Raw genomic sequence first — 17,670 nt, forward strand, 5'->3', positions numbered from 1 at the left:
GACAAGGAGTAATAAAAAAAAAGCTGGAAGAGGGAAACCTGAGGTTAGACATTGGGAAGAAATTCTTCACTATGAGGGTGGTGAGACCCTGGCCCAGGTTGCCCAGAGAAGCTGTAGCTGCCCCATCCCTGGCAGTGTTGAAGGGCAGATTGGATGGGGCTTGGAGCAGCCTGGTCTGGTGGGAGGTGTCCCTGCCCATGCAGGGGGGTTGGAACTGGATGATCTTTAAGGTCCCTTCCAACCTGAACTATTCTGTGATTCTACGATTCAGTCATCTCAGACCTGGGTTCCCACCACTGACCTACATGTCATGTGTGTGAAAGTCCACCCAGGCACAGGGCTTGCCCTGGGTGCAGTGCCCTGCACTAAGCAAACAGATTTGTCACTGTTAGAAGCAGCCAGTGAAACTAACAGTGGCTTTTTCATTTGGTTGTGCAGGCAGGGACCTGGACTTGGTCCCTTGCCCTCCCACTGACCTTCTGCATGTCCATGAGTGAGCAGCTTAGCTGTCTGTGCTCCAGTGCTCCAGATATGAAGTGGGTTGATGCTGCCTGCTTCAGTGACATTGTAGCTGCATGACAGGCTTGTCAAATGCTTCAAGACCCCCACAGGAAATATGGTTCTGAAGAGAAAATATTACAATAAATACGAAGTGTGAGTAAATGCTGAGAGTAGGGCAGCAGGTAATGAACCTATAGCTTTTTGCAGAGATCTTTGACTCGTGGCAAGGATCAAACAAAACAGGGAATGAATGTTCAACTTGGATTGAAAAAATCAGTTCAGTATTTTGTTCTGAACTGCAAAGCCATCAATTTATTTCTCTCAAGTCTGTTCAGGTTGCTTTTCTCTAACCACTTGTTGTCTACACTTGTGTGTGTTACTGGGGAGTTAGTGCAGCTCAACCTGACAGTGCAGAGGACATGTAATATCTGTAGGAGTGTCTGCCTGTAGAGTCTCTTTTCTAGATGAGGTACTTGACATGGTTTTATAAATGACATGCCAGTGGCAGAGCTAGGGATTAGCTCCATCTTCCTTCACAGTGTTTTCACAGGATGGCTGTTAATCCATTGAACATTTCTAGCATGTTGCATCAGCCCCTAATCATCAAGATTTGTAGCAAAGCCCTTTTAGTTCTTCACTATTTTTCTGTTGGCATCATACCTTCTGTTAGAACATCAGGAAAAGAAATGCTCATCTGTAATGACCTGAGTGTGACCAGTAAAAACGTGTTAAGTGCATGCTTGCAGAAATCACAAGAGGTTCTTGTTTGTGTGGGGTAACTAACACACAGAAGGGTTTGGTGGCAAGTTCTGGGAGCTCCACAGATTACTTAAGCATCTGCTGCAGTTACAAAATCTTGGGTTTCTTGCCTCACTTAGTGTCCAGTGTCATCATGTGGGCTGGGCAATGTTGTTTAGCTGGTAGCAGGTGTCCCTGTGCAGAATATTAAAGGGAGAGATTCCTCTTCAGCTGATCTGCTTCTTCATGCAGTAGCAACCACAGGGAGAGGGCTCCCATCTCATGCATGCCTCAGAAAAGCAGCTGGTGTTAGCAGAGCAATTCCTTGCAGCCCCTTGTTGGGTAACATCTGCAGCCTGTATATCAGGGTAGGAAGAGAGAACTGGAGATAAGCCACCAAACCTGACCAGCTAGAAACAGCTTAGGCTCAGTTTTTGATTGGTACACACAGAGAAGCAGTCAGGGCTGGATGCTCCTGTTTGCATTGCACAAAAAAAACTCTGTTCTTTTATGTCTGCAGTTCATTAGGGCCTTTATCACTCCCATCAGCTCAGGCTGGATGGGGCCCTGCAATGTTTGAGTGAAACATTCTTAGCAGAAGGGCTTGGGATTCAGAAACCTGCTGTCCAGGGTGAGAGCCAGCTGAACTATAATGAGATGACACAAAACTGGGAGCAAACCTGGATCTTGGGATGTGTGTGCTGCTGTGGGGAGAAAGTGGGGTAGAGGACCTGAGTGTGGCTCCATGTGATCCCCTGCCTGTCTGACCTGTCTTCCAGGTGCTCGTCTCAAGCGGCTGATTCCAGTCAAGTGCAAATCCATGAAGAACGAGTTCCCAAGCATCTTGCGGTTCATTACAATCTGTGATTACACCAACCCCTGCACCAAGAAGTGGTTCTGGACGAGACTGGCAAAATCCCTCCTGCTGCCATGATGCCAGGTCAGGAGAGCCAGGTGCTCTCTTGTCATCTGTCCTGGTGGTGCCTTTGGATCGTGGTGTCATTCACACAGGGTCTTCTACCCCTTTAGAACCTGGATCCTTGCAGCTGGTGTTTGGAGCCTGTCACCGGGAGCAAAGGGTTTTCTCTAGCACTTTCTTTTAACTTGAAAGGGGAAATAAAGCAACTGTGTGGGTGTTGCTGCTCCAGGCAGTGAGCTACAGCATCCAGCATTTTGTGTAGTAAGCACTTTCACTGAAAATACAGCAAATAAACATTTAAAGACTGAGTGTCTAATACAAGAAGGCTCTATTGTAAGTGTTTAATGAGAGCCTCAAACTCCAGGCTTTCTTAAAAAATATTTTTTATTATTTTAAAAGATGTTCAGTGGCTATAGTAATATTTAGGGTTGGTGGTTTTTTTTAGAATCCCAGTGAAATCCTATGGCTACCTGGAGAGCTGCAGGAACTGAGGTTTCAGACTCCGTTTCCTGCCTTATGAACAGCCAGTGCCCTGAGAATGACATATTTTGGCAGCCTGGTCAGGGGGTTCCCAGCCAGGGACAATGTCCCCTGCCCTGTGCTGCAGCCCACATGTGTGGGCTCTCCTGAGCCACCCTTGTTCTGAGGGTAAAGAGTTGCTTTCAGTTTCTGTTTTGAGAAATGCAGAAGTGTGTATGAATTGTCAAAGCACTGCAGAGAAATGAACAGCTGATGATCTCCTGTTCTTGACAATATCTGCAGAATTAGAGCAATTATCCTTATAATCACAACTAATGCAGGTTTATTGAGCTTGGTTTATTTTCTGTGGATATTTTCCTCCTCAAGTTTTATCACAGTATTCCTGCCCCATGTTCCTTTACAGGGTGAATCCTTTGTCATTGGTGTTTTTTGAGGCAGTCCCTCAGATTTGCCTTCAGTGGTTATTTTTCCTCTTGTTGAAAGCAGCAAATGTAAGGAAAGACACACTCTTGTACCATGCTGGTCATGCCTGTCTGTGTTCAGGCCACATTTGATTAAGTGCCCTTACACCAGCATTTTTATTTCCAGATCTTATGAAATGTTTACAGTAGAGCCTTCTTTCAGTAGAAATTCAGTCTTAAAATAGGGATTTTCAGATAAAGTCCTTACTACACAAAGTGCAGGATGCTGTTGCTCCTTGACTTACAGAATCATGGAATGGTTTGGGTTGGAAGGGACCTTAAAGATCACCAGGTTCCAACCCTCCAACATGGTCAGGGACACCTCCCACTAGACCAGGCTGCACAAGCCTCACCCAACCTGGCCTTGAACGCTTCTAGTGAGAGGGATTCCAGAACCTAGATCTCAAATGGTTTCACCTTGAAGTGGCTTCCAAAACACATCAGCTTTCGGGAGGCCTAAAAGCTACAGGGATCAATGTTGAGTGTATGAAGTTGTCAGTTGGGCTGTTCAAAAAGTAATGTTACATTAATAGAAAAGAGCATATTTTAATTATTAATCCCCATGGCCATGAATGTATTTATGTGAGTAAGGCTAGGAGCAACATGGATGCTGTTCTGCTTGTTAGACTCAGCCTGGAATCCTGCAGAAAGACTAGTGATCTCATCAGTTCTGGGGTGTGGGGCAAGAGTTCAGCCCAAAGCAGCATTTCAAAGTGACCTGTTGGTGTATTAAACAGATTTGCTCTAAATATTTACCTTATAAATTGGGAAGTAAAGAATTTTGCTTGTTTATCTGCAGCTGCATGAACTGCCACTTCACTCATTCCTTCAGCCACTGACTTGTGTTGATTTTACAGCTTCATGTTTTACCAGTTTTTACCATTTTTAAGGTTGCATCTGGATGGGATTGGTTTTTATTTTTCATTAAGGATTTGTTTTAAAGCATTACCAGGGCTGAGATGCAGACACAATGGTGCTCTTGCCTTTCCCTCATCCCCCCTGTCAGTGAAGGGGCCCTTACCAGGGGTTCTTCCAAGTCCTATCCCTGCACCACTGCTGGCTCTTCCTGGCTGAGGGTGACCAGCCCTTGACCCACAAACTGGGTGTTTTTCAGTCCCTCCTACAAATAGAACTGCTGCCATCGTGCCCAGGTGATGTTTGCACCTTTCTGCCTTACTAGAACAAGTGAGAACTCCATAGGCACGGGAGGAGAAACGTTAAGCTGATGAGGGCTTTCTAACTAGTTTATCTTCCTGTCCTGCTGCCGTCAGGCCTCTCCTGCAGAAGCAGAGGCAGCTGCTTGCCTGGGGGTTTCTGCATAATGGTTAAATGTTAATTATAGAAGGGTTTCTGGAGGCTGCCTCTTCACCAGGCGCTCCCGGGCCTCGCTGAATTCTCATACTCTGTCTATAAACATTAATGATGGGTCATTTCTCCCAGGACCAAACCAGATTCCTCTTGTTTCCAGAGCTGGAAGGACTCTGGTAGCTCATGCGGCTGCAGACACTAGAGGGAGGCAGTGGCCCGTGCTGGCACCCTGCGAGGGATCCTTGGCTGTGCTTCCTCTGCCCCTTGCACCCTCTTACAAGGCAGCTGTACCAAAAAAAAAAAGCGAGGCTTTTGGCAGATGGAACCTCGTGCAGTGTCTTCTGCACGAGTTCTGATGGGTGGTTTGGGGCTGGGATGTTGGAAATGAGTTAAAAAACAGCAGCAGCAAAACTAACGTTTGGAGCGGATGGTCCTCAAACAGGGAAGGTGCTGCTTGTGCAAGGGGAGGCAGGAACGAGCTGAATTTCTGAATCTGACTTGCAGGAGAGAGATGAAATATTCCAGTTAATTGTGGAAGGTATCAGTGCTCCAGTGGGTTCTGGTTATCACCCTGTTCTCTGTGCCCTGGCCTTTTTCTCTGCCTGCTTTGGATGCTGAGCAAGTGTTTCTGTTGTTGGACTGTTGCTTTATTGCAATTAGTTACAATTTTATTGTAGGCCAAACCAATTATTATGGGGTAAAGTGAAGTAACAGCCCTAAAATGTAAAATATGTGCTTTAAATACGTATCCTTTGCTATGTAAAAAACAGAGCTTATGCACTTCTGACATTTTCCTATCTGTCTTGTCACAGTGACTTGATGAAGGGTGACATCTGTGAATGACACAAACCTCAGTTGTTTGAAACATATTTCAGTGGCATTTGTGGTTCTCCTCCCCTCTTTCACGTGCAGTGGAAGATAAAAACTTGGAACACCTTTAAAAAAGGGATTTAGAAGATTGTGATGTTACTTTTTTTTTCCACTTTCCTTCACTGAAATTGTCATTGTTGAATCTGTTGATACCAAATCATTTATTTTTATATATAGATGCATATATTCATATTACTTTCTATCCTGGTACAAATATTTGGAAAAGCATGTGTGTTTTATAGCCATCCTGAAAACTGTAAAACCATTCTGTTTTTTTTTTCCTCCTCAAGAAACCAAACTTCAGCTACTTTTGAAAACATTTTAAAATAAAGAATCAAAACCCAGCAGGTTGAATCTCCTTCTTGGAGCATCAGCAAATAAATACAAGGTCTCGAGATGAAATTTAGTGAGAAATAAAACAGGTAGTTCTTTTTTGTTTTCTTGTTTTGTCCAAACTGCTTCCTCAGTGGAGGTTTTGGCCGTGCCCGGAGAGGGAGAGCAAAAGTTGTGTTGTGTTAGGAGGAAAATTATCAAGGAATTGTACTTCCGACACCTGTGGTTCCTCTGCAGGTCTCATTTTTGGCTTTGTGTCCATCTGTCACCATCCCAGTCTTGCTTCAGCCCTGGCACCCAACAGGCTAGAGGGGATGAAGACAGGTCTTCATCATCATCATCACAGAATGGCTTGGGTTGGGAAGGACCTTGGAGATCATATAGTTCCAACCCCCCTGCACAGGCAGGCACACCTGCCACCAGACCAGGTTGCTCCAAGCCCCATCCAACCTGGCCTTGAACATTTCCAGGACTGGCGCAGCCCCAGCAATTGTGGAAGGTATCAGTGCTCCAGTGGGTTCTGGTTATCACCCTGTTCTCTGTGCCCTGGCCTTTTTCTCTGCCTGCTTTGGATGCTGAGCAAGTGTTTCTGTTGTTGGACTGTTGCTTTATTGCAATTAGTTACAATTTTATTGTAGGCCAAACCAATTATTATGGGGTAAAGTGAAGTAACAGCCCTAAAATGTAAAATATGTGCTTTAAATACGTATCCTTTGCTATGTAAAAAACAGAGCTTATGCACTTCTGACATTTTCCTATCTGTCTTGTCACAGTGACTTGATGAAGGGTGACATCTGTGAATGACACAAACCTCAGTTGTTTGAAACATATTTCAGTGGCATTTGTGGTTCTCCTCCCCTCTTTCACGTGCAGTGGAAGATAAAAACTTGGAACACCTTTAAAAAAGGGATTTAGAAGATTGTGATGTTACTTTTTTTTTCCACTTTCCTTCACTGAAATTGTCATTGTTGAATCTGTTGATACCAAATCATTTATTTTTATATATAGATGCATATATTCATATTACTTTCTATCCTGGTACAAATATTTGGAAAAGCATGTGTGTTTTATAGCCATCCTGAAAACTGTAAAACCATTCTGTTTTTTTTTTCCTCCTCAAGAAACCAAACTTCAGCTACTTTTGAAAACATTTTAAAATAAAGAATCAAAACCCAGCAGGTTGAATCTCCTTCTTGGAGCATCAGCAAATAAATACAAGGTCTCGAGATGAAATTTAGTGAGAAATAAAACAGGTAGTTCTTTTTTGTTTTCTTGTTTTGTCCAAACTGCTTCCTCAGTGGAGGTTTTGGCTGTGCCCGGAGATGGAGAGCAAAAGTTGTGTTGTGTTAGGAGGAAAATTATCAAGGAATTGTACTTCCGACACCTGTGGTTCCTCTGCAGGTCTCATTTTTGGCTTTGTGTCCATCTGTCACCATCCCAGTCTTGCTTCAGCCCTGGCACCCAACAGGCTAGAGGGGATGAAGACAGGTCTTCATCATCATCATCACAGAATGGCTTGGGTTGGGAAGGACCTTGGAGATCATATAGTTCCAACCCCCCTGCACAGGCAGGCACACCTGCCACCAGACCAGGTTGCTCCAAGCCCCATCCAACCTGGCCTTGAACATTTCCAGGACTGGGGCAGCCACAGCTTCCCTGGACAACCTGTGCCAGTGTCTCACCACCCTCACAATGAAGAATTTCTTCCCAAAATCTAACCTCAGTCTCCCCTCTCCCTGTTTTGATCTATTGCTCCTTGTCCTGTCACTCCCTGCCCTTGTCCAAAGCCCCTCCCGAGCTTTCCTGTAGCCCCTTCAGGCACTGGAAGGTGCTCTAAGGTCTCCCTGGAGCCTTCTCTTCTCCAGGCTGAATACCCCAGCTCTCTCAGCCTGTCTCCAGAGCAGAGCTGCTCCAGCCCTCTGATCATCTTTGTGGCCCTCTCTGGACTTGCTCCAACACCTCCTGTCCTTCCTGTGCTAGGGGCTCCAGAACTGGATCCAGTGCTGCAGGAGGATCTCACAAGAGCAGACTAGAGGAAGAGAATCCTCTTCCTTGACCTGCTGGCCACTCTTCTGATGCACCCACTGTGGCCCCAGCCAGCTGGGACACTGGCCAGCAGCTCCTTCTCAAGGCCCTGGCAGGGTCTCTATCACTCTACAATGACCTGCAGCATTTTGCCAGCTTTAGTTCCTTTGGCTCAGAGTCAGCCAAGCCAGGGAAATAACTTACAAACCCAGCAGCTGTTGGGCCAAGGCCCTGCTGCCACAGGAATAGATGAAGGATCACAGAATCCTGGAAGTGTTGGTTGGAAGGAATTCCTGGGGGTCAAGGATCAGCTGCAGAAGAGCTCCACAACAGGAGGGGCAATGTGCTAAGCCTCTTGCAGGACAATAGTCCCCATATGGATATGGAAACCATCCCTGAATACATTTTTCGAGGTAGAAATCACTGGCAAGAGGAGCCAGCCAGGAGATTCCCACTCCCAGAAGTGCTGGCATCCCATCACCTTCCCTGCAGCTTTGCACCTCTTTGCATTTTTGGAACAGTTTGTATTTTTTGCCTCTACTTGGCAGCAGCTCAGATTGAGGTGGGATCAAGGGGTCCTGCTGTGGTATCTTTTTCTGTTACTCCTTTTCACCAGAAAAAAATAGTCCCAGTCCTCTGTCTCATTCCAATGAGGAACATCAGCTCCATCTCCTCATTTACTAGAGGCGAGTGTTTACCTGGTGGAATTCAGTAACTGCTGCAAAAGGTTCTAAGCTTCAGAGATGGAGGGTGAGAGGTGGTCCAGCCCCTGGACAGATGCAATTCTGTTCTTCATTGAGCTGGCATGAAAAGAGTTGCTTTATCATGATCCAGGCACTGCTTGGTCCAGAGGCCACGTTTACAGGAAGAAAATTAGGATAGGGAAGAAAATGTAATTATGCAGAAAAATGGCTGGGGAAAAAATGCTCTTTGAGCATCCTGGAGACTTATTTTAATAAGGCAATAAAAAGAAATAAAACCTACAAGGTTTACATCACTGGAAAACATGCTAATAGAGCTGATTAAAAAGCATCTCTGTGAGACCTATTGGTGTTCTACCAGACAACTAGGGATGTTGTACAAATATTTATCTAGAAGTACTTTTTTCTGGGTGCTGTGTTATAACCATTTTTGGTTCAGCTGATCCCCACCAGGATTTTGAGATGACTTTGAACACGACCAGACTTCTTGATAAGGACTATCAAGTCCTGCTGGGTGAAATTGTTTATTTTGTAGCAAAATCTGCAGTCAGGAGAATGGATATTGTTGTATCCACTCTGGAGCTGTGCAGCTCTGCCAAGGTTTAATCAACTGAAGGTGTATTTTAAGTGTTAAACTGTTCCAAAGTCTGATTTACAAGGAACGCATTTTCAGCTCCTGCAGCAGAGCCTGGCTCAGCATTGTGCCTTTCCCTCCTGCCTGACAAAGCTGCCCATGAAGTGGCAGAGGTTGGGGCTGCCTGTGCTCTCCAGTTCATTCCATCTCAGCTGGTTAAGATGGTTTCTGCTGTGGCATGTCAAGGTACCCCAGCAGCTGTTCTCTGGGGATGCGTACCCCTGGAGTTGCAAGCACGGACGCTTCATCAGCTGTACCTGGGGTTTCTCCTGGCTGGCACCTGGTGGAGGGGCTTTGGTTCCAATTTCCCCAGTTCCTAGAATAGTTTAGGCTGGGTTTTGGTGGAGCTGGCCTGGAACACTTAACTACAAAAGATGAGTTGGAACTGTTCTCCTCCTGCTGCTGCACACCCTCTTTTCCCGCTGCCCCACCGAGTGAGGACAGCTAAGCATGGTGTCTGGGGCTGAGCCTGAGGGCAGCACAGCTCCTCTGTGCTGTGCTGGCAAACCTCCCCTTCCCAGAAAACGTGGAGCCCCCCAGGTGAGGAGGCAGGTGGCAATGACAGGTAGCACAGAGGTGCTGCGTGGAACGTGCCAGAGTTTCCTCATTTGCCAAGGGTCCAGACTCTTCCTGCACCGGATGGATTTCATAGGGCTCTCAGCTCTGCCATGTGCTTGGGCAAAGCAGCTGCCAGGCTGGGGCCTGTGGGGCCTGTGGGGCAAGGATCAGTGGGGCCTTCAGGCTTGTCAGGTGGAAACTGCTCCTTTCTGAGGGAGCAGGAGGGCTCTGCAGAGGAGGCAGCAGGTGAGATCACAGAATCACAGGATCTTAGGGGTTGGACGGGACCTCGAAAGATCACCCAGTCCAACCCCCCTGCCAGAGCAGGATCACCCAGAGCACATCACACAGGAACGTGTCCAGGTGGGTTTGAATGTCTCCAGAGAAGGAGACTCCACAGCCTCTCTGGGCAGCCTGTCCCAGTAAAGTTTTTTTTCTGATGTTTATGTGGAACCTCCTCTGCTCCAGTTTGCACCCATTGCCCCTTGTTCTATCACTGGACCTCACTGAACAAAGCCTGGCTCCATCCTCCTGACACTGCCCTTTACATATTTGTAAACACTGATGAGGTCACCCCTCAGTCTCCTCCAAGCTAAAGAGGCCCAGCTCCCTCAGCCTTTCCTCACTGGGAGACGTTCCACTCCCTTCATCACCTTTGTGGCTCTTTCAAGCAGTTCCTTGTCCTTCTTGAACTGAGGGGCCCAGAACTGGACACAATATTCCAGATGCAGCCTCACCAAGGCAGAATAGAGGGGGAGGAGAACCTCCTTGACCTACTAACCACACCCTTTCTAATGCACCCCAGGATGCAGGACCAGGTGCAGATGGTGCAGGACCAGGAGGAGCAGAACCCTTGCCCAAAGCCCAGTGAGAATGTGCAGGCTCAACCCTATGATCTTGTCTTGCTAGTTCATGAAATCAAACTTGTGGGGTCATGAAATGGGTCTTTATCCACTGCTTAGGATGCTAAAGTTAGGAAAAGGACTCACAGGAAACATGTTCAGGCAAATGTGGGGGTTGAACTTTCACAGTTTTTGCAGCATTTTTCTGGCTCTAATCTTCAGCTGTGTTGGCTTTCTGTTTGTGTCAGCTGAACTAGACGTAAGAGCTGCAAGTCATAAGGTGCTTAACTGCTTGTGTGCCAGGTTGGGATCTGTTGCCTCTGAAACAAAAAATGCCATTTTGGGAGGGTAAAACTGGGTAGAAGGACCTGGATGTCCATGTGCCATCCCCTGTCCTGCCAGAGCCAGGGTGAACCCTGTGGACTGCTCTACAACAACATCTTCAAAAGTGTTCAGAAATCTGGGTGACTGATTTAAACCTACTAAATGGTGGAAGATTTAGTGTTTGATTTTTGGCAGCACTTGGCAGACATTCCCAACTGAAATACATGTGGAAGTGAGATCTCAAGTGCTTTGAGCTGAGGACTAGAATGGACATTGGCCTTAAAATGTCAGTGTCTCAGCATCTTTAAAAATGCACATGGGGATGCAAAGAACATAATATTTCAGTATCAATGAAGGGCTTTTGACATCTTTAGAAAGGACAGGAAGAGAAGCATCACAGTTTTTACTCTACAGCTATTTAGTAAAAAAAAAAAAAAGTATTCTCTGTTTTTCCCAAGTTATTCTTTAGCCTCCTTGGTGACTTGACCTGTCCTAGCATCTCATCTGGCATCTGCTCCGTGGCATTGTCTGCCTGAGAACGGGGAGTGGTAGCTTTTAAGATTCTCTACCTGGGCTCTCAGGAATCTTGCCTCATCAGCATGCTGCTCTGGCAGGCAGGGCTTTTCTTCAGCTCCAAGACATGCATATTGATCAGTCATTTCCTTTTGTTACCTAGCATCCTGCCATCGATTTTAATTGTTTGGGACTGAAGAGGAAGCACTCAGCACACTTCTAATTGCCAATGGTGAAATGTTGCTTTCCCCCTACCTTTCCCCAGACGGTGCCTGCAGCTCAGCCCTCAGGAGCTGTGGATCTCTCTCTCAGCTTGCAATCTTCACAAATGATAGAGCAGTGGATTTTTTTCCTCAAATCAATTCGTGATTCTCTGTGACAGCTTTCCTTGTTTTTCCCTGATTTCACACTTCAGAGGTTTGTTTCTGAGCTGCCACGTGGATTTTTTTTCTTTCAAAGGGGTGGTGGTGGGAATCCATTTAACTCACAGATACCTTGCTTGTGTCTGCCTAGTTTCCTACTGCTGTCCTTAAGAGATCTGTATGACTGCAGGTGACTCCTAGTGAATCCCCTCTTGTGGCTCCTCTGTGACTTCATGTCAGCCCCTAGGATGGCTCCTGGACTGTTCCCTGAAGCTTCCTCTCCTGCTGCTGAAGTAGAACAGCTTCTCCAAGATGGAACTGCAACTTGGTACTATATCTGATAAGAGAGATTAATCTTCCCATCCCCATGGTGCAAAATACCAAAGCTGGGAGCTGGTGTGCTTCGTTAACTCCTCTTGCAAAGTATCCTCCCAGCCTGAGATTGTTCTCATCTTTTGAAACATTCCTGCACTCTCAAAGGTCTTTCATTACAAATATTTCCTGGAGGCTCTGTATTGTAAGGAACTTGCTCCCCTCCTGCTGTCTCTGATTCTAGGTCTTCCTTTACTTTAGATAACACAAAAAGGATCCTATTTTTAGCAGCCAGCAGTCAATGACAGAGGAATTCATGAGCAGGGAGGAAAGGATGCAAACTATCCAAATAGATTTTTTTTTCAAATGAGATCTCTTTACATTCCTATCACCAGAGTAATAAGCTGTGAGTCACTTACACTGAACTATTAGACTATTATTGTAAACTCATGTCATTAGAATCTGCTAATGTGAACCACAAACCTTGCTTGGCCTCAGCTTAGCTGGGTTCAAGAAAATATTGGCCATTTGTAAAGATAAGAACAATATTCTCTCACAAATCTTATTCCCAGATGGCAAGAAGTGAATGAAATCTTATTCAACCTTATCTTACTGTTCCTAGGGTTTCTATTCTCACTGCCTTTTAAAATAATTCATCTCGCATCCTTGTAACGTAACAAAAGATGTTTTATTTTATTTATTCAAAGTTTGCCAGCTGTAAATTGGGTCCAAGCACTCCCTGCTGACAGGATCGGTGCTGTATCACCTGAGAGCAGCAGTGGCTCCTCCAAAAGACGGTTTCTCAGTTGAGTCCTGCCATGGCCAGCCCTTGGAAGGGGATTTAAGTACCCAGGGACACATGGGACTTCTCTGGCATTGCTACGCTGATTTCTGTCAGGAGTTATGTCTGGATGAAGTATTTTCCTAAAAGAGTTTTCTTTAATACTAAGCATCCAAACCAGTCTTAAATAAACACACAAAGCTTTATTTAACACAACCACAAGTCCTTGGCCACCCTTCATAGACTGCAAGAGGAGACAGGTCAGCTGTACCTGCTTCTCCATCAGGGTCTGGACGCTTGGATCAGGCTTACTTTGCACATTCAGCAACGAGGGGAAAAGCTCTGAAACACTTTCTCAAGCTCCCCATCCTGTTCAGCTGCTTAGAAAATGTTTTATGATGGAGATTTACCCTCCACAGAAAAGGGCAGTGGGAAAACACTTCTGTCTTTAGAAGCTGTGACATTCCCAGGGTGAAAAGAGGTATTGGGCATGTGAAGTGTCTCTCATTAGCTTCTGTAAAGACAAAGGAGCATGAAGAAAGCATTGTAAACCAGAGCAGAACAAGAGCTCATTATTAAACTGTGGTTCAGGTATGTGGTAATCAAGATCTTGTTATAATTATTTCTTAAACATAGCATTGGTTTTGTACAAGATCTGAAGGAGGCAGCAAAGTTGTAATTTGTTACAGAGAGGGTTAACTGGCTTTCCATTTATGTACTGAAACATCATAAACTTAGAGGAAAAGAGTAAGAAGAAAAAACTTGGCTTGGCCATAAGCTCCTTGTTTCCTGGAGCTTAAAAATCTGAGGGATATTTTAAGTGAAGGAAGTAAGAACAGCAGAGCTTTCTGTTGAGAGGCAGCAGTGATGGGATAAGAAGTGTGTTTGCAGGGTGAGAGCTGGTTTCAGTAAACATACTGGGAGAACCAGAATTCACCTGTTAAAACCGGGCCTTCAGCTACTTGACTTCAAAGTGACCTCAGAGGTGAATTTAAAATGACTTAGCACACCCACACTGAGGGACCGGGCGGAGATCCGTGGCAGTATGGGAGATCACTGCTGGCATGGTTCAGACTGGCATTTGGCTTGTGTTTTGAAAACAATCATAATTAAAAACTTGCTCCAGTTGGAGGGTGTTTAATCACCACTCCTTCCTCCACGGCATAGTCCTCACCTCATTTCTCAAACCACAAAGCAAAGCTGCCAGGAGAAATCCCCAGAGATAAGTGTGGTGCCTGCCTTTGTTGGCTGGAGAGGAAACTGCCTTGTACGTCATGAAATAATCAGCAATTGTTTGATAGAGTAAGGTGCCTCAATCCACCTGGAAGTGTTTCCATGAAGCAAGGACAGTGAAACAAGGTCAAGCATTCTGCTTGCCACCACCACTCACCCCGAATGCAGGAAGACAGGCAGTATTGGGCTCCCCAAGCTCCAGCCAACCCTGCCCGTACCAAGCAGTTCAATAAGAACATGAACAGCTATTGTCTGAGAGAATCCTGCCAGCTAATGCACAGTCACTTGCAAACAGCAGTTTATAGTGCCTTAAAAAGCCTCTAACTAGATGTGTGGAAACAAACGTTGTGGCCTCAAACACAACTGAGCTGTGACAGTAGATGCCTCTGCACGGCTGTTCTGGAAAAGCAACTTTGATTGTAACTGTAGCAAGAAGAAAATTATGTATCTGAGCATCTACACAAGTAATGAGATAAAATCTGCAGTGCCTCTATAACCAAACTGGAGTTTGAAGTTGTTTTCTACACCCCAAGTGTAAATGAAATTGGTTTATATTCACACTTGTGATGATAGAATACACTAACCATCACAGATCTTATACAGGTACTACAGCTAGTAATTTCTGAGTATTAGACTCTCTAATCTATGCATTAAACATCAGTTTTACTATAGCCAGTATTATATGAATGGGGGATTAAAAAGGCAAAAAGCTGGAGAGACCCTGTGAGTTTAATTGAAACAGTAATTGGCCCACAAAGGCAGGAAACCCTGCACCTCGGGAGGATGAGGATGGCTGGTGTGAATGCTGCTGGTTGTGCAACAGCTCCCTCAGTCCAGGGAACAGGGGCCCTGGGGATGTCAGTGAAACACCAGTGTCAGAGGGAGGAGGGCATTGCCTGCTCCAACCACCCTGGTGTGCTCCTAGAAGTTAAAATGTATGGGAAACACAGCTCTGAGGCTTTGTCCTGGACTGCAGCCTGCTGACCTGGAAGATCATGGAATTGTCAGGGTTGGAAGGGACCTCCAGAGATCATCTAGTCCAATCCCCTGCTAAAGCAGGATCTCCTGGAGCACATCACTCAGAGCTACATCCAGGGGGGTCTTTTAATATCTCCAGAGAAGGGGACTCCACAGCCTCCCTGGGCAGCCTGTCCCAGGGCTCTGTCACCCTCACTGTGAAACTTCTCCTCATATTTCAATGGCACTTCCCATGTTCCAGCTGGTGCCTGTTGCCCCTCGTCCTGTCACTGGGAACTACTGAACAGAGTCTGGCTCCATCCTCCTTGCACCCACCCTTTAGATATTTGTAGGCATTGATAAGGTCACTTCTCAGCCTTCTCTTCTCCAGGCTAAAGAGTCCCAGCTCTCTCAGCCTTTCCTCATGAGGGAGATGCTCCAATCCCCCAGTCATCTTTGTTGCCCTCCCCTGGACTCTCTCTAGCAGTTCCCTGTCTCTCTTGAACTGGGGAGCCCAGAACTGGTTCCAGTTCTCCAGATGTGGCCTCACCCGGGCAGAGCAGAAGGGGAGAATAACCTCTCTTGACCTACTGGCCACATTCTTCCTTATGCACCCCAGGATTCCATTTGCCTTCTTGGTACAAGGGCACACTGCTGGCTCATGGATAATTTACTGTCTACCAAGACTCCCAGATCCTTCTCAGAATTGCTCTCCAGCAGGTCCACCCCTAACCTATATTGGTTATTGGTCTGGAGATTTTCCACTTCTCAGTCTCCCCTGGGTGGAGGTGGGTACACCGGGAAACTGCTTTTCCACTGCAGATTTCCACTAAAATTTCTTGTGATTACAACAAGCCCCTTGATTCAGCAGCACCACTTCACAGGCTCCTTTATAAACAGAGACACTTCCTCTGCCCTGAAGAGCTTAGAGCCTACACAAGACAGACAAAGTACAGCAAATCAGGAAAAGCAGGATCAGCAGAAAAGAACTGGAGACCTAAAGTGGGCTAAGGATTAAGATCTTTGTGGAAGCCAGCTCCACATTTCCAACCCCCATCACACTCAGGTTGAAACAACCTACCAAAGGAAGGAATGTAACAGCAACACCTGACTTCTGAGGGACCCCAAAACATACACAGAATTTGTGGGACCCACATTCTATGTGGATGAGAGTTTTTGGTTTAAAAATGTGGAGGTGAATTTCTCACTGCAGAGCTGTGAATACTAAAAATACAGCCTTCATCTGTGGATGTTCATGCCCCCACTGGTGGTCTTGTCAGTGCACATTTTACATTTTAAATTTCCATCAAAGTCTGCATTAATTCTTAAAGAATGAGGCTTATTGTGGGCCTAATCCTGTCCCATTCATATAAATCAATAGAATGTTAGCATTGCCTTCAGGAGGAGGATAAAAGAATTCAAAAGATAGTTCTAACTTTAAAAACACTGTGGTAAAATTAAGCAGATATAAGTCTATTTTTGCTGGTGATGCATGGCTCAGATCCACTTTTAACATACTCCTAGTTATCAGAAATATGACACTGGCCACCCAAGTGCATGCTCTGTGGTAAAACCTGTTTTTAATTGCTATATAAACTCCTTTCATAAGATGGTTAAAAGATCATAGAGACAGTTCCGAGCAGCAATTAAAGCCTATTTAGTAAATACTAAAAATTGCTCAGCAGAAGAATGTTTAACCCAGACAAGTAGGAGAAACAAACAGCTTTTCAGTTGGAAGCTCTGCCTTATGACAGAGACCATCGTTGTTGGTCTCTGCAGCAAGATGGGACTGTGAGCCTCTTTGTTTCTGTAGGACAAAATAAAAAAAGAGAGCAGAAGGAAGCAGTTAGTGTCCTGTCTTAGGTAGCAGAAGTAAAAGTCCTGGAAGTCAGACCACGCATTTGGCAAAGCACAGTGGCCTTGTACAAAGCCTAGTTTATCAGAGGCATCTCAGGAATTTGTCCTAATAAGCTAAAAATATGTATAACTGATGTTCCTTCACTCACAGTAGTGACTGACATCAAGCTACAAGAACAGTGGCCTGCACAAAAGCATGAAACCTGATACACCAATTCCCAATCATTTATCCTGGTGGTTACTGTTGTGCTTGGTGTTAGCAACAGATGCACTGTTATACCTATTTTAGGTCAGAAAAAACAACAACAACCAAACCAAACTACAAACACTTCATACCTAAATATACAGACAGCACCCTTCGTAGGTTCATAGTACCACCTTGCCTCATATTCTTCACTCTTTTAACCTGATTTTTCCCCCCCACTGACCAGCAGATGTACTTCTGGGTGCATCCAGATCAACACAGCTCCAGCTATGGACTTGTGGGCCATGAACCAGAAGGTTAAGGGTGTTGGACACACCCTTGAACGTTCAAATGGCAGAGTGGAGAAGCAATTGCAGCAAGCAGAAGCATCCGGCGGCTGGGAAACGGGAGCAACGCTCATCCTCAAGAGGCAGCGAAGGGAAAACCAGGCCTTGTGATCCCTCCACACCCATCGTAACCCTGGGGGCCCTATTTTTAAACGTGGAACGTGGGTCCCTGGAGCGCCGGGCTCCACACACCTGCTCGCTGCAGGGCTGCGGCTGGCGGGGGAATGGAAACGGGAGACAGGAGCTTGGGCTGCTTTTGGATCGGGATTCCAACGTTCCTGCCGGGCGGAATCCGAGCAAGGCCGCGCCATCTCTTCCCATCCTTCTGTTCTGTGGCTTCCAACGGGCCTGTCCCGCCACGGGGGACACCGCGCGGGGTGTGACACCCGCCAGCTGCCACCACGCTTGGCAGGAGGGCTCCTGGCACCTG

The 17,670-nt window shown here is 46.0% G+C and overlaps 2 protein-coding genes across 2 annotated transcripts in view; both read left to right on the plus strand.

Moving 5' to 3' along the window:
- Positions 1-2,355, plus strand: part of MYD88 (myeloid differentiation primary response 88) — a 17,980-nt gene extending 15,625 nt beyond the window's left edge. The window contains exon 5 of the mRNA XM_010006006.1: positions 2,019-2,355. Within this exon, the coding sequence (XP_010004308.1) occupies positions 2,019-2,173 (155 nt within the window). The 3' untranslated portion in view covers positions 2,174-2,355. The remainder of the gene's footprint in view (positions 1-2,018) is intronic.
- A 7,979-nt stretch (positions 2,356-10,334) lies between these two features.
- The window catches only part of OXSR1 (oxidative stress responsive 1), a 99,453-nt gene continuing 92,117 nt past the window's right edge, over positions 10,335-17,670 (plus strand). The window contains exon 1 of the mRNA XM_010006007.1: positions 10,335-10,395. Within this exon, the coding sequence (XP_010004309.1) occupies positions 10,335-10,395 (61 nt within the window). The remainder of the gene's footprint in view (positions 10,396-17,670) is intronic.

Source organism: Chaetura pelagica, unplaced genomic scaffold, assembly GCF_000747805.2.
Source record: "Chaetura pelagica isolate M959 unplaced genomic scaffold, ChaPel_1.0 scaffold199, whole genome shotgun sequence".
In the NCBI taxonomy this organism is placed as follows: Eukaryota; Metazoa; Chordata; class Aves; order Apodiformes; family Apodidae; genus Chaetura; species Chaetura pelagica.